We start from the raw sequence: 22,776 nt of genomic DNA, 5'->3' as shown, positions 1-22,776 counted from the left end.
TCAATGAGGACACATAGTATCTTCTGGCCCACCAATTCCAGGATTCATCTCCATTTCGCATGAGTAGTACTCCAGACACATCAGCCCTTGTAAACTGCAAAGACAAAACTGAAACGAGGAAAGACACTCTTACACAGTCACAATGGATCCATTCCCATAACCTTGATGCACATTCCTTCTACCATGATGAAACTCATTGATCTTACCCAGATAGATATTACCCAGGAAACTACAACGGCTAGGTTTGTGTGTATGTTTTACACTTCTACAACTCCACAAATATTACCAGGGTTTAAAGTCTAGAACTAAAATAAAATAAGCCCTTCAAAAATGTGGATCTTCAACACAAATGCTACATAGTGATCTTTTTGCTAGAAAACAATCCAGTACTGCTTGTAGGTGCTGTTTCACGGAAAAGAGTTCATGTTACAAGTTTCAAAGGTAAGAGAATTCATCTTCAACATGTTTCAAAACTTTGTACTAATAGGCAAAGCTCAGCACTTCAGAACACACTGAGAAGTGATGCATGCAGTCACGTGTTTTGCCATGGATGTCCCTGGTCTGCAGGAACCCTACAGTATCTTGCACTGAAGCAGCACCTCACAATTCTCTCATAAAACAATGTCTCAAAACTAGACTATTAGAGGGGAGCTCCATTCAAGATCCAGACCCCACATACATTCTGGCCGTACCCTGCTGAAGGCATCGACATATGTGACTTGTCCTACTCTGACACAGGTATTGCAGTCCTCTGGGAACTCTTCGGAGTAGCTTCAGCAGGGTACCATGTTCACAAGCTTTGAGGCCGCATGTAGCTCTCAGGTGAGCGGGCAAAGCCAGGACTTGGAGCTTATTCCTCACCAGGTCAAGAAAGAAGAGCTCAACAATATTATCTGAAAAACTTTCCTGGAAGATGAAGTGTCCTGTTTTAACAGTAGAATCCCATGTAAAGCATTTTATCCTCAAAAAATTAACATCCTGAAACAATCCTCGAAACAATTGGAAGAGGCAGAATTTGTTCTTTGGTCTTCTGAATCCTCATGCTGATTTTGTCTTTTCCTAATCGGTCACAGCTGCTTTATTACCTCTACATCTATGTACTTCTACTACTGTTTTAAATTAGCAGAAAGTTGGAAACCCATCATTCATACAACTCGTGCCCAGTAAAACAGAGGATAACCCATCTGCCTGCCCTTCATCCATCATAAGTATCTATTATATCAGTAATAATCTGTATAGTAGTTCTGCTCACTGCCACTAGCTAATTATTCAAAATAGGGAGAATTTAAAAATGTCTGAAAGAAATATAATTAAGGCTTAATTTTCCTCACATATTATAACCTAAAATAAAAAAGTGAGAGGCCTGCACTAGCAGCAGGTAAAAGAACTAAAAGAGATGTGAGAGAAAGCATAGAGGCTGCAATGTCTGGGATGGGTCAAGGTCATGTATGTGGAAATAAAACAGGTCTGAATAAAGCCAGGAGACCAGCAAATCTTGGTACTGAAAGTCTGTGTAACCCTACTTTTTGATGGAGAGAGTCTCTTTCACATGGTACAAAAGAAATAAGGCAAAAAAACGGTTTATTCTGGTAGGGGGCTCGGAGGTAATCTATGGGGATCGTAAAGTTCTCCAAATTCTAACCTACCTGTGAAAGGCATTTAAAAACGTGGATTTTATTAAAAGTTGAAAGGATCCAAGTGACAAAATCACACTAGGATTTTAAATAGCTCAAGTTCATTCACATGTGAGATTTTGGGTTGATCCCTTAATGGGATAATCTCCCTAAATCACGTTTAGGTTCTGTTTCTCAAGGACTATTAGCAGCCTGGGTTGCAATCCCCAGCTGCAAGAATACCAAAGCTCTCAAGAGTTTTTTCATATCATAAGCACTATATATTAATATGCAGTACTATTAATTTAACCCTTATTAAGATATTTCTGATAGGACACTTTTATAGGACACTTCTACCCTAATGACATCACTGATTTTTTTTAAGCATTTCTCTACTTTCCGGCTTTTCCACATCTTTTACTATACTTTCTACTTAGTTTTGCACTATTAGTTCCTGTTCATTTTATTCAACGTCAGTAAATTTACTGACATTGTACTAGCAATGAGTGATATACATGGAAACTATTGGGCAACAGCAACCCTCCATAATGCACTTCTCTAATGAAAAGTGTGACCTGGAAACTGTTAATCTGGACATTACGTTTAAATGTAGCAGGACGTGCTGAGAAATACATTTACTGAAAGAGTAACAGGTCTGGCAAACTTTGTTTTCTTTGAATAAACATTTTAAGCTCAAAACCTCATTAAAGGACAATGAAATTCTTCTGTATTTCCTTTACTGGCATTGCTGAGAACCAAGAGATTATTTATATGTAAGCAGAAGGCTTTGCTTTTATATGCAAACTCTCTCTCCTGTTTAAACCATTCCACAGCGGTATAAAATCCTAGTTTTCAGGTGACAGTAGAGCTCAGTTCTTCAAAAGCTTGCTCAAGGGTGCAATATCCCTCTTCTTCCCTCGAGAGAAAGGACATTGCAATAACATGCCCTTTGCAGGAGATACTTCCTTATCCCATAGGCCCAGAAAATCCACAGGAATGAACTCCCTTCAGCTGGACGAAAGCAGAGACAACCTGTCATCGTGGGACTTGCTCCTCCTTACGGCACTACAGCTCTGCGAGTTTCTGAGCTATGGCGAAACTGTGGTAGCACCCAGCAAACACCCCATACACAACCAAAAACCTCCTCTGACTCCAGTAGGCTCACAGAGGCAGATCCTCGTGCAAAGGAGGTCAGTAGCTCCTTTATCTTTGTCCTCCAAAGCCTGAGACATCCTACTTCCTCAGCAAAGGCAAGCTAAACTGCAAAGGAGCACAGATGGTAGAAATACTGTATATTTTTTGACAGTTCAAGGATGGAGAAGACACAATGTAAGAAAAACTCCTCATCTTCTAATAGATGAGAAATTCCTCATAATCGGTAATCACAAATAAGGAGAAGTAACAGCAGACAGAATTAGCCTCTATTTCTCACAGCTCAAGAACAAGAACAAAGGAGTACCAGCAAAACATTAAGCCCTCCACACACCGTTTCTACACAGCACATAGCTAAACAGTGGAACTCACTGTCACGTGACGTTTAGATGGCCGAGAAAAGATACTGAACATGACAAACTGAACGCATATATCTCCTTCAGAGGCTACTAAACGTAGTAGTCTGAAGAAAAGCTCCTATTTAAGGCATTTCAGTGATTGCTGAAAACTGAGAGCACAGATAAGAGGAAGGAACAAACCTGGATTTGCCCATTTCCTATATTTTTCTTATACCATCTACTTCCCAGTGTTGGAGACAGGATACCTTCAAGAGCTAAGGCATGGGTCCTGCACATTCTGTAGTCTTACTATGTTCTGATCTTTTCAAACGACACAGCTGCATGAAAAAACAGGCATGACATGATGAACCTTCAGAGAACAGAAAAGTTTATTCCCATATCAGTTCACTGAAATACAGACCTTTCTGGAGTCTTCTTAAAGTTTTCACAGAGGATTAGGGCTTATTTGTATCATTGTCTGATAACAAAAGCAAAAACAATTCCAATAGGATCAACATGTTCAACCTTGGTACTATTCTACTGTCAAATGGGATCTGTTTAATTTTAGTGCCACAAAATGGTTAAGCCAAATCATTTTCAAGATACTGCCTTCTGTATGCAAGCATTAAAATTATTCAGTGCAACTCCTCATACTGTTTCGAGTTAAAAGTAAAATAAGCAGGTGTCAGAACCAAAATGCAAAGTACGGACATTAAAATTACACCAACTTCTGTTATCAACGGGGTAGCATTTATTGTCATTTACCCCACACCACCATCCAATATTAACACTCAAACTATTAAAATATTGCTTATGTTCGACACAATATGTAACTGGAATTAATGCATTGAATTTTACTACAGAAGATATTATTCTGACTTCTCAATGCAGTCTCATCGGCAACTATTTCCATTGCTACTATTCAATATAAGTGCTTTTAATAGGGTGTGCTACAGACATACAAAAAAAAGCATTCCATTTATGCATTAAAAGCCTTTCACTTAATGATTTTGGAGGTTTTGCCTGCAAAGGACCCCCTTCCAAGACAGCATGTTCCTGATTCGGATAACAGCTGTGTTTGTTATTCATATGCTATTCACCGTTGGTGCAGCATATCTTAAAAAAGTGTTACTTACATATATTTTGCTCACTGTGGATTCAGTCCATCATGGTGCCAAACACCATCAGTTTCCTTTGCAATTATAATTTTCAGCACTTCTGAGTGGCTCAGAACCTCTCAGGATCCACTTTGAGAACACAATAAATAATTTTTTAGTATCCAGTCTGAAGATGAATATACTGCTTTGAGCACTTCATCACATGGTCTCAGATAAAAATATTTCCTTCCCACTCACTTCATTTGTTCTGACAGCTGAAACACGCTCTGTGCAAGGCACTTTCTAAACTAAACATGGGCCCGGACCTGCAAAGTTTATTGCCAGGTACACTACTATACTACTTTATACAGCCCTTCTGTAACAGAGGCAAGTAACTTCCAGGTACATTAATTGTTCAAGCCTTGTGCTACACCACAATTTTTTTGTTGTTTTTGCATCACTGAGGTTTCAAAATTTTAAAATCCATCTACATTTTGTTACTCAGTAAGATGTTTAGTAAGCTAGTAAGTTAGCTTTGAAAAGCTATCACTCACTGAAATGCAAAAAGCAGATGAAACAATCAACAGCACACTTATGCAATGCTCAGACGTTGTCTTCAGTTTTTAACATGTAAGAAAACAAGGCATGGGGAAGAAACAGCTTATCCAAAAACATAAAGGGGATCTTAAACAGAATTAGGTATAGAAACAAATCACTGCTCCCAAAGTAACAAGATCATCTCTGACTGTAAGAACCCTGCTCCAGGAGGAGCCCATGCTCACGGGCACATTTGGCTGTAGATACTCAGCATAGTTTAATTTGCACACAGCCACTTTGTTTACCCAACCACATTCTGAACTTGCAGCATTTCACTCTACATGTTGAATAATTATACCCCCCCAAAAAAACAGAGTAATTATACAAAAACCTTAAAATAGCAACGCCACAAACTACAAGACACCATCACAGATTGGTGGAACATACTGCTTTTTATTTCTTTGAGTTTATGAAGGCCTTCTGAAAAACTGATTTCCAAACAGCTCCCCCTTTTCCAGATTATATTTTGACAGATACATTTACCAGACAGAAAATCTCCACAAAGGGTCAAGTTCTGAGCCTCTAACTCCTTACTTAGATTTGAAGTCAGTGGAAGCTTACCTCAAAATTGATACACTTAACAAGTAGGCAAGTAGAATAAATATCACTTTCAGATGAAAATTGCATAAATATAAATATTTAAACCAATGATATCTATAAATACACTTTGCATATTTTCCCTCAGCCTAAGATATCTTTTGTATATTTGAATTCATTTATAAATGGCCTGTCATTAGCTGACATTGAACTAGGTGTAAGCATTTTATCACAGTAGGGAGATTCATGAGCAGGCATAAATTTCACCCCTTAACAAGTATAATATGCAATTTAGTTTGATCAGGAATAATTAAATTTGTATGAATTCAGGAAATGTATTCCATTGAGGACAAAACTTCAGTAGGTGAGATACATGTAAATAGGCCATTTTACATTTGAGTGCTGTCAGAGAGAAATACGTGGTGCCTCTAATAACAGTGTAGGTATTTAAGCAGTTGGAGCTGCTTTTCAGACCTACGTGAAAGAAACTTCAAGGACCCAATCCTGCAGCTGTTACTTAGGCAAAACGTCTTTTGTCTTTTGGTGGGAGGTTTGTTTTCCAGGAGCAAGGAATGCAGCGGGTGACCCCAACTTACTTAGAATTCAAATAATGCTACACAATATGTATCTTACAACAGGATCAAAGCCTCTGCTTTAAACAGATCTATTCTCACATGGCTATGCTTAGAAACTTCTTTTGAATGATAAGTAACCATTAAAGAGCAGTCTGACTATTGTATGAGGAAGGAGTTTAAAAAGGGATTATACACCAAGCCCCGTTTAGACACAGTCCTCATTTCAGATGTCCTTTTTAAAAAGATTTTGTGCTTGAGATTGATATGGGATTGATACTAACAGAAGCTAAATTCCTCTGTCAGCAACATATTTATAGTAATGCCAATTTCCATCTACACTCCTGTCAACAGCCTTGACTAGGTTGGAGAGATGCCTCTCCTTGGAGGTAAATGGAGAGGGAAATGTGATACATCCTCTGACTGCTGGGCTGCCACCACGAGTGAAATGCGATAGCAATTCCAGCCACGGGGGCATCTAGCCCTCTGGCCAACTCACTCATTTCCCATGGGCAACCTAACAGCTGTCATTTGGTGAAAAATTTTAGTCACTTCCTGTACTTGCTTCAAAAAATACTTAAGAGTTACTCTCCTTCCCCATTTCTCCTCAAGGCTAAAATCCTCCCCCTTACTTAGCCCTTCCCTAACTGAACATACTCAGTTTAGACCCTCAGTGGGAAGCCACCAGGATGGTATCTTACCATTACAGGCCCTGGTTCAGGCCTTATGGGCTCAAGCAACTTTTAACTCTCTGTGAGACTCCTTTCTCTCACACTTTGTAAAATCCTTTCCACCTGTACGCCTCGCCAGAATGGCAGAGTTAAGTGGAAATGATTACATACAGCAAGCAAAGCCAAGGGAACCTAACACATTGTAAATATTTTCATGCTGGACAAGATGCTGAAGATACGGGGAGCATTGTTTCTTCTTGCATTATTAGACTCAGGAAAATTCAAAAAAATCCCATCAGTGCAAGCAAAACCACACTTACTGATTGTCAGAGTTTTTCCCCTTGTGAAGAAATATAACATAGGTAAATAATTTTAGCAATCAATGACAGCTCTTTCCAGGATCCCGGATTTGAAATAGAAAGGGTTTTCAGCCTCCTGCATGTCTATGATGGATAAACTAAAGCTTCCTGACGCAACACTGCCAGTGATTTGCACAACTCCCACTGGACTCCACATCCTTCCTTGCCCTGTTCGCCCCTTGCTCTGACCCTGCTTTGTGCCAGTAGCCCCAGCAGGGCCACCCGGAGGCCCCCGGGGATGGCAAGAGAGCCCCGGGAGGAGGTGAGCACAAATGAGAGGGTTGCAGCCAGCGGCAGGCAGGAAATGCAAAGCAAAGACTACCTGGAAACAAGCCACCCAGTCCCATTTCTGGAAAAAGACCAACTATTGAAAGGAACAAAAAGAAAAGTGCATCAGGCCAAGAATAGCTAGCTAAATTGAAAAAAACAGACACCGTTAGCTGCCTAACCTGCCTGATTCTCCGCACGGTGAGATGAGCAGCAGCCGCTCGTTCATGTGGCACCTTCTGAAAGCAAAAGACCCACCTGCTCTCCAGAAGTTTTGCGGAGAAACCAGGGCAGGGGCAGTGTGGGGTGCTGGACCCAGGCCCAGGGCTGCCCTCGCAAAAGCGGGGCGCAGACCGCTGCTGTGGCCCCGGGATGGCTGCGAGGGAGGGTGACACGACACCAGCCCGCTGCTGCGTTGCAGGAGGGGGAAATATGAGCAAGAAGGAAGGGCATCTTTTGCCCTCGAGCAAGAGCGCTGATTATCGGAATATCAACTAATCCAGTCAAGAAGATTAGTGCTTATGAGCCTTTCCAAATAGTTAATCATTGTTTAATGCTACTCTGGAAAGGGATTTTAGCATTAGGCATACGGTCTGGTCTTGTTTCCTCTCCCCTTCGCCGGAGTCACGTCGGATGAGAGCAGAGGGTGGGTAAGCTGTGCCCGGCACCCCTCACGCCCGAGGCACACAGACCGCTGCCTGCTCGCACCCTCGGTGGCCAGGGGCTCCCAGCCAGCGCCCCGCCAGCCCGGCTGCCGGCCCCGACGGGCTCAACCTCGCCCGGGCCCGGTGGTGGGAGGTGCTGGCCGCTCATCCCTTGCCGAGGGGGGCAAGCTCCCTGGGCAGGGGAAGAGGTGTGCTACGGGGCTTTGAGATCGCTGCCCCCCGCCCCCCAAGCAACCTCCCCCGAGCCACCCCTCCGAAATCGTGGGGTTTCGGCTTGCGGTGCTGCTCTGTGCTGGCAGCCCCCCCCTCCCCCCCGGGGGAAAGGGCACGGCGGCAGCGGTGTGGCCGGGGGGCGTGTGTCTGTGTGTGTTTGGGGGGGGGGGTTGTTACGCCTCTCCACCAGCGGGATGCGGACTGAAAGGTCTAGAAACCAGCCCTGGCCACCAGCCCCTGCTGGGGGGCACCGTCGCGGCGGCCGCTGAACACCCTGCCCGGGCGGGGGGCAGAGGGGCCACCCCCAGGCGGTGGGTGCGAGAAGCTGGCAGCTTGCCCTGTCCCTGCCTGGCCCACTCCGCCGCGGGGTGACACACGGTTTGCAAGCTGCCCCCTAAGCGGGGGTGGCCGCCTTGCTGCAGCGCAAAGGGAGTACTCAGCGGGAGGTTGAGCGCTGCGGCCGCTGCCCAGCCTCCAGCGGGGGCATTTCGGTCTCTTTGGTATGCCGAGAAGTGGCTGCTCTGTGCTGCAGCGGCAGCGATGGGGAGGAAAGGAGCGAGCCGAGCTGGCAAATGGCAGCGGGGGGGGGGGGGGGGGGGGGAACAAAAAAAATCCGCCGAGATGTCCACCTCCACTCTTTGCACCGGCCCTGAGCTGGGAAAAGCAGCAAGCCGGCTGCCCAGGGTGGGGGAAGAGGGGCGCGGGCGGCCAGAGCTGCTGCTTGTTGATGTTGGGGTGTCAGAGAGGCAACGAGAGCCTATGATCTACTACACTGCAGTGCCAGCGTCAGGAGCCTCCTGCTCGGGAGCTGCCACTGCAGGGCAGCCGGCACACACACACGCACACACACACACACACGCACCGAGCATCCCTCCCCACACAGCTCGGGCTCCGGCAGCACTCGCCTCCCCAAGCACCCAAGTGCTTGCGGACAACCTGCCGGCCCGCGGGAGGGGGGAGGAGGGAAGCGAGCACGGCCGGAGGAGGGGAGAGTGGGGGACGACGACCAAAACCCGGTGTGAGGGGGCGGGGATGGCCGGTATTTCCTTGAAAAGCTCCCGGCTCGCACGCCCGGAGAGCACCGCTTCCCCGGCTGGCACCTCGCTCGCCAGCCGCGGGCTTGGCCGCACCGGCGCCCAGAGCAAGAGGGAAGCAACAGCAGCGGCCTGACCCCCGGGGACCGGGCGGCCCAAAGCACCTGCATTTGCATTTCTTATGTAATGTACTGCAAGTTTCCCCCTTGGAGCCGGGTTGAACCGAAGCGCATGATTTCCACCACCCCCCCCCCCCCGCCATAAGGCAGACATGGAGACGTTCACACAGACACCAGTGTGTGCACAGAGGGGTCATCCCGCCAGGGAGAGGCGGGGGACATGCAGCCACCCAGGTGGTGCTGCTGGAGCTGCTTGGCAAAATGTAGTTTAGTTGCCGTCTAGGACACGCAGGAAGGTGTCCACCCCCTTTCCTCAACCCCCTCCACTCTCCCGACCTAGAGCCATGGGGGCGTGAGTGCTAATGGGGAGCCCCGGGCCGGGGGGTGTCGGGCTTGACTTCAGAAAGCCGAACGAAGTGTGTGTTTTGGGGAGGGGGGGCAAATATTTTGCAAGCTAATCAGAAAGTGTTGTGCAGGACCGGCGCCCCGGCACGGTCACCCACCGCAGGCAGGGCCGGCTCACGCGAGCACAGGAGAGCCGGGCTCCTCTTCCCAAAACTGACTGCCCCTCTGGGGGTGTGCATGGAGGGGTCGGATCAGGGACGGCAGAGGGTGGGCTGAGCACAGCCCTTCAAAAGGGCAGCGGTATAAAAGTTTCCTCCTTGGAAATAGCACATACAAACTAGGAGATACAGACTGGCCTGGGGTCGCCTTGAATTTTTGTTTTTTGTTTTTTTTTTTTCCCCCGTGGTGACAGTGGCCGAAGCTAATCCAGACTGCTCCTTGCTTATTCATACACGTATGCACATGCATGTTCGTGCTGGCCTCGTTATATTTCCCCCTTCTCCCCACAGCAGGATTGCAGATCTACCTCGGCGAGCAACAGACAGGGTAGCATAAAAGAAAAACAACGCAATGCAATGGATTGCTTACCAGTTTGGTTCTTGTTTTTCTTAAGACTCTTGCCACAAAGACACTGCAGCATATGCGATCCTTTGCTGAAAATGTTCCAAAGAAACCACATTGATTTGGGCGAAAAGCAATCCAGCAGCTTATACACCCTGAGAAAGAAGAGATCCTTGTGGTTGCATAATAATAAATTGAGACCAGTTCTCCTGAAGAGGGGCACCAGTTTTATCATAGAAAAAATGATTATATTCCGATCTTCTCCCAGTTTTTTTTCCTCACGTGGTATATTTCTTTGAGACTTTTTCAATGGATGCTTTTTTCAGCCAGGCTGAATGGTTATTCCCCCTAGATCAACATTGGATTAGAACCAAAAGCGTGGAGAGAGGGAAAAAAAATCCCTTTTTCAGCATGAAGCCAAACGAAAAGTAAGGTAGTGAAATCCCAGCCGAGGCCAAAACCTCATCAGAGACACCGGCAAAACACCCGAAGATCCCCAAAGAGAAAACCATAGCCTGGTACTGGACTGCTAGGAGGATGGGTGGATCTGCAGAACAAAAGCCACGGCAGGATCCATCCTACTGCACGACTGCCATTGTGCAGCCCCGAGGCGGCAGAGCGCACCACCAGCACCCCGCCGAAGCGCGGCTGAGGCGCAGAGACCGCTGCCGGCCGCGGGCGCGGACCCCGCCCGCAGCCCCCGCCGCTGCCCTGCAGTCCCCGCCGCCCCCCGCGACGCCGCCCGCCCTCGCCCGCGCGGGCCGCTCGCCTCCCCTCCCGGCCCCGGCTGCCGCTGCGCCCCGCACCGCGCCGCGCCGCGCAGGAGGCAGCCACCAACCCCCCCCTCCCCTCCCCTCCCCGCACCGCGCCGCGCCGCGCTGCGCCGCCCGCCGCAGCCTCGGCGCCCAGTCGCCGGCGGGCGCCGGGGGAGGAGGAGCCGGCGCTGCCCCGCCGGCCCGGCCCGCCGTCACGTACCCACGTGCGGCCCGGCGCGGAGCGGCGCGGAGCGAAGCGCAGGGTCCCCCTCTTGCCCTCCGCGCCGCCCCGGGCAGGCGGCGCCGCCGCACCCGCTCCCGGCCGCCCGCCACCCCGCCGCTGCCCCGCGGCCTGCTCGGAGCTGCCCTCCTTCCCCTCTCGGCGCCTCTCCTCCCCCGGACCCGCTCGTGTCCGGCCGGCTTGCTCGTACCGCGGGCTCGAAGGAGACGAGCGGCCCACAGGGCCGTTACAAATCAACCTGAACGTGTGTGCTCCCAGGCGCTGTCCCTACTGGCTTCCTACCTAAAAAGTGTTTCGGCATGATTTTGGTATGCCCCGGATTAGGGCAGACACTATCTAGTTTATGTTAGCGTGGTACATCACGTTCCGGGATTCAGCACAACAGGGCTTCCCACACACTGCAAATACCCAACAAGGCCATCACAGAACAGCCTGTGCTGCTCAGCTGGGTTGGGATGTCCAAAGGCAGACAGGGCAGCTCCTGAGCTCTGCCACACTCTGCTCTGCACAGTCCCACGCAGGCAGTGTGGCTCTCTCCCCTGCCCTCCCCGGCCGGCTACCGCACGGCCTCTGTGGCTGCACCGTCCAGGCTGAGTAGCACAGAGCCAGTCCTGGAGCCATGCGCTTGCACTGGTGTTTGGCAGTGGTGGCACAGCTGGAGGCTGATGCCCGCCTTCCTCCTTCCCCCTTGCGATGCTCTGCTGGACTGTGCAGATACTGGAAGGGTTTGGAAGTGATGGGACAGAGCATGAATAAATGAGGGAAAAGAAGATGAGGTAGCAGTCGGAAGGAGTAGCTGAAAAGGAGGTGGAAGCAGAAAACTGAGGTAATAGAAATGGGATAGGGAATAGCTTTCTTTCCTCTCCTGCTCTGCCTCCCGATGCCAAGGTCTTCTACATCCTCTTTTTATCTCTCTGGAGAAAGTTCCAGCCTTTCCTCATTGACTTTTCTCAGTAACAAGTTAAAAATTTGAAGTATCTCAACACTGTTGCCACCTATGACATTTCTATTCACATTTACATTCCTTCGGGCACAGTCAGAAGTTAGTGTTTTCTCCTGAAGCGACGGAAGCTGCCGCTGCTCCAAGAAGTGTAAGGCTAAAGCAGGAAAAATGCAGGGTGAGGGTGGCCTCTTCCTCCCTGGTGAGGATATCTCTCTGGTTACACCATTTGGGAAACCCTCGCAGTTAATATTTAGCCAGCACACTAACAGAAGTGCTGGAAACTGAAAAATTCACCATAGTTTTGTGTTGATTCCAATGAGATTTGATATTTGTACATGCAGATTAACAGCTTGGCTGCCAAATCTCTGTCTATGTGATATATGAACATCATTATCCTATTTTCTGGAGATAAAGAACGATGCACAGAAATGAAGGGCTATATTGTGAGAAGTGGTTTATGGAGTTTGCAGTATATTATGTGTATGGGGTAGGTGTCTACCTCTAGGCACCCAAGCTTGGAAAAAGAAAAACAAACAAAACTTGAGCAAGAAAATTTAAGAAAGGTTAGAAATGAGTCACAGAAGAAATCAATGTTGTGCTTGGTCCCTTTTCCTGTCCCCTTGGTTGTGCTGCCTGTTGAGCTACTAAACTGTCCTTCCTGGTGTCCAGAAGTTGCACAGGCTGCTCAGAAGAAGAGCTGGCTCAGCCACCTGCAGCCAGCTGGCTGGGAGTTCGCAGCAGCCCTAGTGCTATTCGTGGCTGCTCATATGTCACTGCTCCCTACAAACATAAAATTGATCTAAAGTCTTCCCAAAATATCAGAGATCTCCTTCTATCTTTCCTTGACCAAAACAGCCAGCATTATATAGCCAGAAACAATCTGTGTTCTGTACTAAACAAAAAGTCACTGACAAGCTTTCCACCCCAATAATTGGTTTATATACCTCCCTCAAAGCTAGCATGTAGCTCTCTACTTTTTAAATGAAAGTAAAACTTCTTAACCGCTCATCATCATTCAGAGGTCAGGGATTGTGGCTACAGAACAAAAGGGGATGATTCTGACGGTAGTATATGATTTAAGGTTTACTGGAGTTAGAACAGGAGCAGAAACTGCATATCTCTACTGAGAAGACTAACATTCACCTTATATACCTGGTAATATGTTTGGAGCCCTGCCTATTTGAGCCTGTCTGGTAACACGCTTTGAGCAGGTCCCCAAAACAAGGCAAGCCTGCAGGGGAATAGCTGAGCAAGGGCAAGAGTTTGTTCAGAATACCTCTTCATGCAAACTCAAAGTTATGGAAAGATTAGCCTTTAGAAATAAGAGTTGACCTAATGTGAATAAATGGAGCAAGTCTTTTCTTCTCTGGTGAAATATGTATAACAACATTAAAGAGCCTAAAATATATACTTAGACCTATTTAGCCTAAGTATAAATTATCCTTTTCAAGACTTTAATTAATCTGTAAATGGTCTATCATTAAGTGACACGCAACTAGGTGTAAGCATTTTGTCACAGTAGGAAGATTCATGAGCAAAAATAAATTTCATACTTTATTTTGTACAATGTGCAAATGATCAAATCAAAAAAAGACCTCAAAAAAAGAAGAAAACATCTCCTCAAGTGCTCCCATCTCTTTTTGGATCATGGAATAAGAAGAATTTACTTGAAAGGGGATAACACATGTTAAAGATGGGGAGACCTGTTACGAAGATGGGAAGAAAATGTCATCTATATAGTCCTTTCAGGTCAAGAGAAATGAAGAATCAACAGGTGATATTTGGTCAGCTCCTTCCGCAAGAATTTCAGGTTCCCATGTGGGGGAAAAAGAGAAAGCACCAGTGATATATTGTGGTTACTCAGTCACTACCAAGAAGACTTCTGATCGCAGGTTTCAGGAGAGAGTCCCCTTTCTTGTAGTGAATACAGCATATTACCAAGAGTTCCTGTCATCTGGGTCAGAGAAAAGCAGTCCCTACTTAGAGACGCCATTTGGGAGGCCAGGGTGATGGTGGTGGAGGAGACCCAAATACCAGCTAACCTATTTCATGGGGAGGTGGTGACAGAGGACTCCATTTTATGCAAGAAAAATTAACTAAAACCTTGTTCTGGAAGTCCTTTGAAAATAGAGAGACAGTTTTCCCCAGCTGTCAAAGCACACCTACCGTACAGCCAGCTTGCATATTAGTCAGTAAGACTGAGCACAGAATATCCCCCTCAGCCTGAAGTTTCTGTGTGCATTGGTTACAACAGTAAGTTAGACAAGATTAACTGTTTACATGTAACTGTGAACTCGTGTGTCTTCTAAAATATAGAGTGTGTAATTCCCATATAGTCTAGAAAGTGAAAGATCTGTAGCTATCATTTAATGATTAAGGGTGAGCTTTGCCTGACAGAATAAGACACCTACGTTTAGATGTCTACCTGTGACATTTATATTCCATGGAGATCTTGAAACTGCTGCTGAAACTTAGATATCTAAAGCCATTTGAGACTCCCTAGGATATCTTGCTGCATAAGGCATGGCAGCTATGATACTAAACCTGTCAGAGACCCAAGCCCTTCTGTAGCTGCAGGCGGAGGCCATGGAGTGTATCCTGGAGCATCTCAAACGAGAGATGCATGGGCGATTGAACAGTCTCTACATCCCTATTGATTACAATGGAGCCTAGATACTCAGCTCGCAGGTTGACAATTACGTGCAGATTCTTAAGTTTAGGTGTCTTATCCACAAGTTGGATCACTAACTGCGTGTTTACAGCTGTAGGCTATTGTCACTCTAAGAGGCAGCTAGGTCTGAAATCCTCCTCTTCCTCTTCTATGCTGGGAGTAGTGTCTGGAGCTGTAGATTAGGCTCAATTCTTCATCATATTTGTTGATTGATTTTTGGACTATTCCATGGAAGAAACATCAGAAAGAAATACAAGTGTATCAATAGCAATGGAGATAAAGGTATCTAGCCTTTTGGAAGTTTCACCTTGCTCCTCGTAGGAAATGGGAGAGAGAGGACTTGCCATTCTCCAGTGATTCAGCATACGGGCACACACCCAGAGAAGATGAAAGGGGTGAGTTGGAACATGGGATGATTTTACAGGTCAGAACGTGCTGATCCACTCATTCCAGTCCAGTGCCAGTTTCTGTAGGACTATAAGGATCACATTTCTCATCTGAAAAAGGAAGGGAGGGAATGAGAGGTAGGCATGAGTCCTGAATAGCTCTGAGAGTGAAGGTGGACTAGACAAGAAATAGTACCCTATAAACTCCCCACAAGCAGATGCTAGCCAAATCCCTAATTAGGTATATTCAAAAAGAGGTAGAATATCAGTAGAATATCAGGATTTCCCTGTTGTTCTGAGGAGATGAAAGAGCTGCAGGGCGTTCCTGCAGCAACTAACAGGAATAGTGCCCTTAACTAGTGGTGCACGGGTGCCCTGTACTGGTGCATGTATGGAGGTCCTGGGATTATTTTAGATTGCTAAAGCAAGGGGATGTTTTCATACACATAAGTAGAGACCCCCATAATCTGTGTCCTACTTACAGCCTGCTATTCCATAGCAGCATTGCATGTATGGGAAAGAAGGACCTAGTCAAACGGGAGGAAAAGGGCCCTTGAGCTGCCTCCTCAGTAGGGGCCTAAATAGGTCCTGCTGTTTGGGAGGAGCAATTGTGGGAGGAATCCAGCTGTCTCCATACAGCATAGTAAGCTTTCATGAGCGAATAACCGGGTGGTGGGAGGGATGTGAGAATGATGCGGACTGTGTTATAAAAACGTTCTAACACTCGGAAACCCTGTTCTGTTACTCTTTTTGGACTGGAAGCACAATGAAATGCTTTGCAGGGAGGTGCCAAGATCAGTTTACTGAACAATTTGTTATTATTACTGTAGTAATGCCAAAGAGCTTTAGTCGTGGATCAAGACCTCAGGATGCTGGCCTCTGCAAAACACAAAGACTGTTTCTGGACTAAGTCTTCCTTTGCAGGAAAGAATAAAAAAAAATTAATGTGGAAGAAACAGCCAAACTGAGACAGCTCAAATATTTTCCTGTGCTAGACAATATTGAACTCATTCAACAGTCTGTAGAAAGCATAATGAGAGATGTTCATAGAGGCACTGAAATGTTCCTGAGTGCCTTAACTGTGTGAATATCTCCCTTGTCACATATGAAGTCCAATGAACATAACCATGTATCAGTCCTTTGGGGTGTGTATAAAGTCCGCTTCTTCCAAGTGAGAGACTAAACACACGCTCCAGCAGAGCAGAGGGTCCAGCAAGTGGCAAGACATAGGATGCAGGAGGAATCAGTGTAGGCTCCCACATAGGTTTTGTCTTCAGGAAGCCTATCAAAATTCTCTGCATCAGATTTGTGACAGATGTGCCTGATCAGGTAGCTACAGCCTAATTTACTTCTACCTAACCAAATCAATCAGAAGGCAGCAACTGCCTTTAAGACACTTGGCAGGGGCTAGGGACTAGTGACAGGTGAGGGATTCACAGACTGAACTTTTGCACCTGCAGCCATCTCCCGGCTGTGCTGGTGGGAAGTGCCCAGGTACCGGCTCCTGCCGGGCTTCAGCACAAAGCCTGGCTCAGCTAACCGAGACTTCGGAGAGCCCTGGCCACTACGCAACATACAAATATCTGTAAAACAGTCTAGTTATGACATGGGTCTAGACAACATCCTTTATTAAATTAGTAGCCTAATACTGACGTGTTTTGCTCTATGGAAGCACAAGTCAGTCATTGCAAAGACCATAATTTGTAGTAAGCGTGAGATCATTGTGAAAAAAAAATGCAGCTATGGGTACTAGAGCAGAAGGCATTCATTTTTAAATAGACCTGGTTCCAGCACTGCTTGCAAATGCAGATTGTGCCTCTTTTCCTTACCTTCAATAATAGAAGTTTCATAAAGTGCAAGAGCACGTACTATGGGGCAAAGAGTAGCAATCTGAGAAATATAAAAAAAAATGAAGGCCATTTTTTTGAGAAGGAATGTCTCAAGGATTTAAGGGCAGTGGCACTGAAGGAGCAATTAGCTTTGATTCTAAGCAAATACTGCAGATTTTAGGACAGAGGAGAGATTTAAAAATAGCTTAGCCTAGGTTGTTTAGGTAATACAAAGGTATGGCATCTGTAGTTGCTTGATTTAATTTCAGATACCTGTAATTGCTATGAAGACTAACTAGTGAAACTTACAGTTCTTAAAGGGCAAAACATTTGTGTTAGAACTCTTGTGGCTAAATTAAAAATTGTGTCAGTAAAGGACAGCAAAATGCTTCAAGTGGTTTAAGAGGAACAAAATAATTCTGCTTCAGTGGAGCTTCTGAAAGGCTTTTATGTTTGTGTCTCAGCTTATATTTATTGCATTTGAAAGATGTGAAGAAATCAAATTATTAGAGAAAGAAGATAGTGTCGTGTTTTGTCACTGACCTGAGCAATAGGAGTAACAATGTATCTGCAAGATGCTTGCAGTAGATAACCGGCAGCTGCTGATGAAGGTATAAATAAAGCATGATATCTTATACTTCATGATACGATACAAGAAGGAAGGATAAAATATATGTTGATCTAAATGAGAATGTAATTGATACAGAAAGCAAAGACTCAGCTCCTGACAAGATAAAGAGAAGTACAGTGCTGACAAGCCTGAACACATGTTTGCAGACAGTTTATATTTGCCTTGGCGCCATTTAGCAGAGCACCCTAAGGCAGCAGCTGCACCAATTAAAGCCATGGGCACAAAAGGTGGTGCAGTGGGCTGTCAGGCTATTTAGGCGAACAGCAGTGAAATGCGTAAACAATGCAGCACTGTGAACATTAGGAGTGATCACCAAAGAACAGCAGAAAGGCATTATCCATCCAGGCAGAGCAGGGGAATTTGCAAACATGTTGCAGTACCTGCTGGACACAAATGACTCTTTTCTTTAATCTGCAGAATTTTCATGTCAACACATATATTCCCTGAAACAAGGATCATTATACACAGGAGGAAGTCAGAGGGCCTTGAAGGAATAGAATCCAAACCATTCAAAGCATGAACCGAGTACGTGTATTTTCTCTGGAATAAATTATTTTCCAAACTTGGCTGGATAGTTTATGCATCTAGCTCAGCCAGCTATATCAACCTGTCATAGAATAAACAGTACGCTTCAAATAGGTAACTAAGAAACAGCTGCAGGTAGAAGTCAACACGCACCTATTTGGTTTAGCCTGATATAGGAAACATCTCACTGCCTTGGCTGCAGCGACCATGAGATGGTGGAGTTCAGGATCCTACGAGGAGGAAGCAGGGCAATAAGCAGGATCGCAGCCCTGGACTTCAGGAGAGCTAACTTTGGCCTTTTCAGAGAACTACTTGGAGGAATCTCATGGGGTAGGGCCCTAGAAGGAAGAGGGGTCCAGGAGAGCTGATTAATATTCAAGCGTCACCTCCTGCAGGCTCAAGATCAGTGCATCCCTCTGAGTAAGAAGTCCAGCAAAGCAGGCAGGAGACCTGCATGGATGAGCAAGGAACTCCTGGCAAAACTCCAACAGCAGAAGGAAATACACAGAATGTGGACAAGGGGACAGGCCACTTGGGAGGAATATAGGGACGTTGTCAGAGTGTGCAGGGATGCGACAAGGAAGGCTAAGGCCCCTTTGGAATTAAATCTGGCAAGGGATGTCAAAGACAGCAAGAAGGGCTTCTTCCAATACATCAATAGCAAAAGGAAGACGAGGGAAAATGTGGGCCTGCTGCTGAATGGGGCGGGTGCCCTGGTAATGAAGGACACAGAGAAGGCAGAGATATTGACTTCCTTCTTTGCTTCAGTCTTTTCTGCTAAGGCCAGTCCTCAGGAATTCCAGACTCTGTGGACAAAAGAGAAAGTCTGGAGAAAGGAAGACTCTCCCTTGGTGGAGGAGGATCGAGTTAGAGATCATTTGTCCGAACTTGACATCCACAAATCCATGGACTCCAATGGGATGCACCCACAAGTGCTGATGGAACTGCTGGATGTTATTGCTAGGCCACTCTCCATCATCTTTGAAAGGTCCTGGAGATCAGGAGAGGTGCCTGAGGACTGGAAGAAAGCAGATGTCACTTCAGTCTTCCAAAAGGGCAAGAAGGAGGAGCCAGGAAATTACAGGCCTGTGAGGTTCACCTCCATCCCTGCAAAGGTGATGGAACAGCTCATCCTGGATGCCATCACTAAGCATGTGGAGGACAAGAAGGTGATCAGGAGTAGTCAGCATGCATTCACCAAAGGGAAATCATGCTTGACCAAATCTCATAGTCTTCCATGATGGAATGACTGGCTGGGTAGATGAGGGGAGAGCAGTGGTTGTGGTCTACCTGGACTTCAGCAAGGCTTTTGACACTGTCTCCCATCACATCCTCCTAGGTAAACTCAGGAAGTGTGGGCTGGATGAGCGGACGGTGAGGTGGATTAAGAACTGGCTAGGTGGCAGAACTCAGAGGGTTGTGGTCTGTGGTGCAGTCTAGTTGGAGGCCTGTAGCTAGCGGTGTCCACCAGGGGTCAGTACTGGGTCCAGTCTTGTTCAATGTGTTCATCGATGACCAGGATGAAGGCACAGAGGGCACCCTCAGCGAGTGCAAACTGGGAGGAGTGGCTGACACACCAGAAGGCTGTGCTGCCATTCAGTGGGACCTGGAGAGGCTGGAGAGGAACCTCAGGAAGTTCAACAAAGGGAAGTGTGGGGTCCTGCACCTAGGGAGGAATGACCCCATGCACCAGGACAGGCTGGGGGTTGACCTGCTGGAAAGCAGCTCTGCCGAGAAGGACCTGGGAGTCCTGGTGGACAACAAGTTAAGCATGAGCCAGCAGTGTGCCCTTGTGGCCAAGAAGGCCAATGGTATCCTGGGATGCATGAGGAAGAGTGTTGCCAGCAGGTGGAGGGAGGTGATCCTGCCCCTCTCCTCAGCCCTGGGGAGGCCTCACCTGGAGTGCTGTGTCCACTTCTGGGCTCCCCAGGACAAGAGAGACATGGCACTCCTGGAGAGAGTCCAGCGGAGGGCTACCAAGATGATGAGGGGACTGGAGCATCTCTCCTGTGAAGAAAGGCTGCGAGAGCTGGGCCTGTTCAGTCTGGAGACGAGAAGACTGAGAGGAGATCTGATCAACATGTACAAGTATCTGAAGGGAGGGTGTCAAGAGGATGAGGCCGGTCTCTTCTCCGTGGTGCCCAGTGACAGGACAAGAGGCAACAGGCACAACCTGAACCACAGGCAGCTCCATCTGAACCTGAGGAAAAACTTCTTCCCTGTGAGGGTGACAGAGCACTGGCACAGGTAGCCCAGAGAGGTAGTGGAGTCTCCTTCGCTGGAGATATTCAAAACCCGCCTGGACGCGATCCTGGGCAATATGCTCTAGAGGACCCTGGTGGAGCAGGGGGGTTGGACTAGCTGACCTGCAGAGGTCCCTTCCAACCTCAACCATTCTGTGATTCTGTTATTCTATGAAATTGTACGCAATCTGCCTCAAGAGACGAGAGGGGAAAATCATTCTGTCCTAGCTGAGTTTCTTTATCTTTCCATGGATAATGTAGAAAACTGCATAGAGTTCACCTGTAGTCTCTATGTTTTGCACAATAAGCGCATTGTTAAAGCTCTGACCCCAAAGGCAAGAGAATTTCTTCAGCCTAAAGACAGCGATGATCTTGTCACTAGATCCTATCCTTAGATCACTAGATTTGCCATTATTTATAATGATAGTCCAATATAAAAAAGTATGCATGGTCCATATGCCTGAATCTGGAACCCCAGATCTATCCACCCATTTGAATGTCTTAAGCCCTAGGCTAGATTCAGGTTTTCTCTTTCCTGACATGCCCACAAAACATACCAAGCTCAGGAGAGAGTTGGAGCTGATTTCTAGTTCTTCCTTTGTTTTTCTGGAACATTGAAGAGAATGTAGAAATTCCCAAGCTAGGTACAAATGAGAAGTATGTGTAAGTGGCGTGATGGAGAACTGTGTGAATGTGACTATATTTCTCACTATGAACCTAGAAGTGATGTGGTTGCTGTCTCTCCAGATGTGAGGGAGGGAAGAGCTGTGTGCAGAATAGGCAGAGGGCTGAAATACCTATGAGCAAAAAAGAACGTGATACCGAACATAACTGAGGGAAGGAAGTAAGGATTCTTCCTTTGCTTTTCCCAAGTCATGACAAAGACCGATCCCTTCAGCAGCAGGAGCAGAAGGCATTAGCAGATTCAGTTCTCCTTTTCTTTGCTCACTAACTGGAGCCTACTAGGCAGCTGCTATAGGTTCCCAGGCCCATGCTTGAGCCATATGATTTTTGCAGAATCAAAAATTTTAGAACCAAGTAATATGAGAGTCCCTAACTTTTTTGTTTTATTGTGATAATATCTCCTATAATCTCTCGCTATCCAATGCCTCTCTGTAACCTACTGGCTATTCCCTAATACAGATCTTTCTGCTTACTGCTATCTCTCCTTTTCCTTCTTGCTCTCAGTAAGTTATCATTCCCTTTCTTTAGCCAATGGATCTACTTAAAATGCTTTTATCTTCTACCTAAATTGCAAATCCAGCCAAGGTCAAATCCTGCTTCACAGAGAGGTTCACTGTCTCCCTCCTCCTGCTCATGCAATAGAAGATCAGCAGGAGAGCTGTGCAGCCAGGGGCATATCTACAAATGCAGAACTGTATTGGACAGCTGGTGAAGTTCTCTCTTTCAAGAGAGGGAGCCACACAGATTGTAGTGAATGCTCTGTGCTAATTTGTCCTTGTAAGGAAAAAAGAAGATCTTTCTGTCCTTCTCCCAGCACAATCTCTGACATTGTCCTTCCTGGCATGGCCCTAACAAACCATGAGAAATTTCTATGAAGATGTTTTCATGAGTATTCAGACAAAAAAGTAAAAAAAGCATCCACTGAATTGCTTGCTGGAAGAAGCCATTAACACTACTTGTCATCCCCACTCTTCTCATGGCTATGGCTAGGGGCTAAAGCCAACCACTGAAGATATTTAGGCATTTTCTACTGAAATCAATTCTTTGAGGACTTGGCCCAAGGTCACAACGCTAAGGTCGTTGACTGAAGCTTTTTCTCTGTTGTATGCTGTGTATATGTCAGATGCTATAAAACAATAGTTTGTAAGTAGCCCACGTAAATAAGACAAAAACAGTTAAAGGAATTCAGGAGCTTACTAAGCAGAGATGGTGCCATGAGTTTGTTTAAGTGAGAGCTCTTTATGTGCCAGATTTAAGTATCATTACCCATTTCTACAATAGCAGTGATCAAGAAGAACAAAGATATTTACTTTCATTTTTTTTCTGACCACGAAAGTAACCAAGGCTTACCCAAGACAGAACTCGTTCAGATCTTGCTTGGGTACCTTGCCATGCAACTACACTGCCACCGAGGCAAAACTAGGATTTGGAAATCTGCCCTCTCAGGTGACCCACTTTGCTTGTGTTCCTGCTTACGTAAAGGTAAAATATTTTATTGGTAGAAACTGCACCAGGAAAACTGTTCATTCTTTAGCTCTGAAGTGGTTCTTTGTGCTTTAGCTGCACTGTGAAAGTTTTCTATATGCTCTGGTTCTGAGACCTTATTAACAGATGAGTCTTACTGAAGACAGCTGTAATGAGATTCAAAATTTTTTAAACTTGGAATGCAATTATTTTACAATGGATGTGTAAAGTGACTATTCGAGCCTAAATTCAATTTTTGATGCC

At 46.2% G+C, this 22,776-nt stretch overlaps 1 protein-coding gene across 3 annotated transcripts in view; it reads right to left on the bottom strand.

The window, feature by feature from the left end:
- Positions 1-10,790, bottom strand: part of FGF14 (fibroblast growth factor 14) — a 416,990-nt gene extending 406,200 nt beyond the window's left edge. Inside the window, exon 1 of one of the 3 annotated variants that reach the window (XM_009680094.2) lies at positions 10,168-10,790. In XM_009680094.2, the coding sequence (XP_009678389.1) occupies positions 10,168-10,375 (208 nt within the window). In that variant the 5' untranslated portion in view covers positions 10,376-10,790. The remainder of the gene's footprint in view (positions 1-10,167) is intronic. The other 2 variants (XM_068927888.1, XM_009680096.2) reach the window with 2 other exon arrangements.
- Positions 10,791-22,776: the final 11,986 nt, after the last annotated feature.

This window comes from Struthio camelus, chromosome 1, assembly GCF_040807025.1.
Source record: "Struthio camelus isolate bStrCam1 chromosome 1, bStrCam1.hap1, whole genome shotgun sequence".
Classification (NCBI taxonomy): Eukaryota; Metazoa; Chordata; class Aves; order Struthioniformes; family Struthionidae; genus Struthio; species Struthio camelus.
The sequence above is the reverse complement of the archived record's forward strand: the minus strand, read 5'-3'. Positions and strand labels throughout refer to the sequence as shown.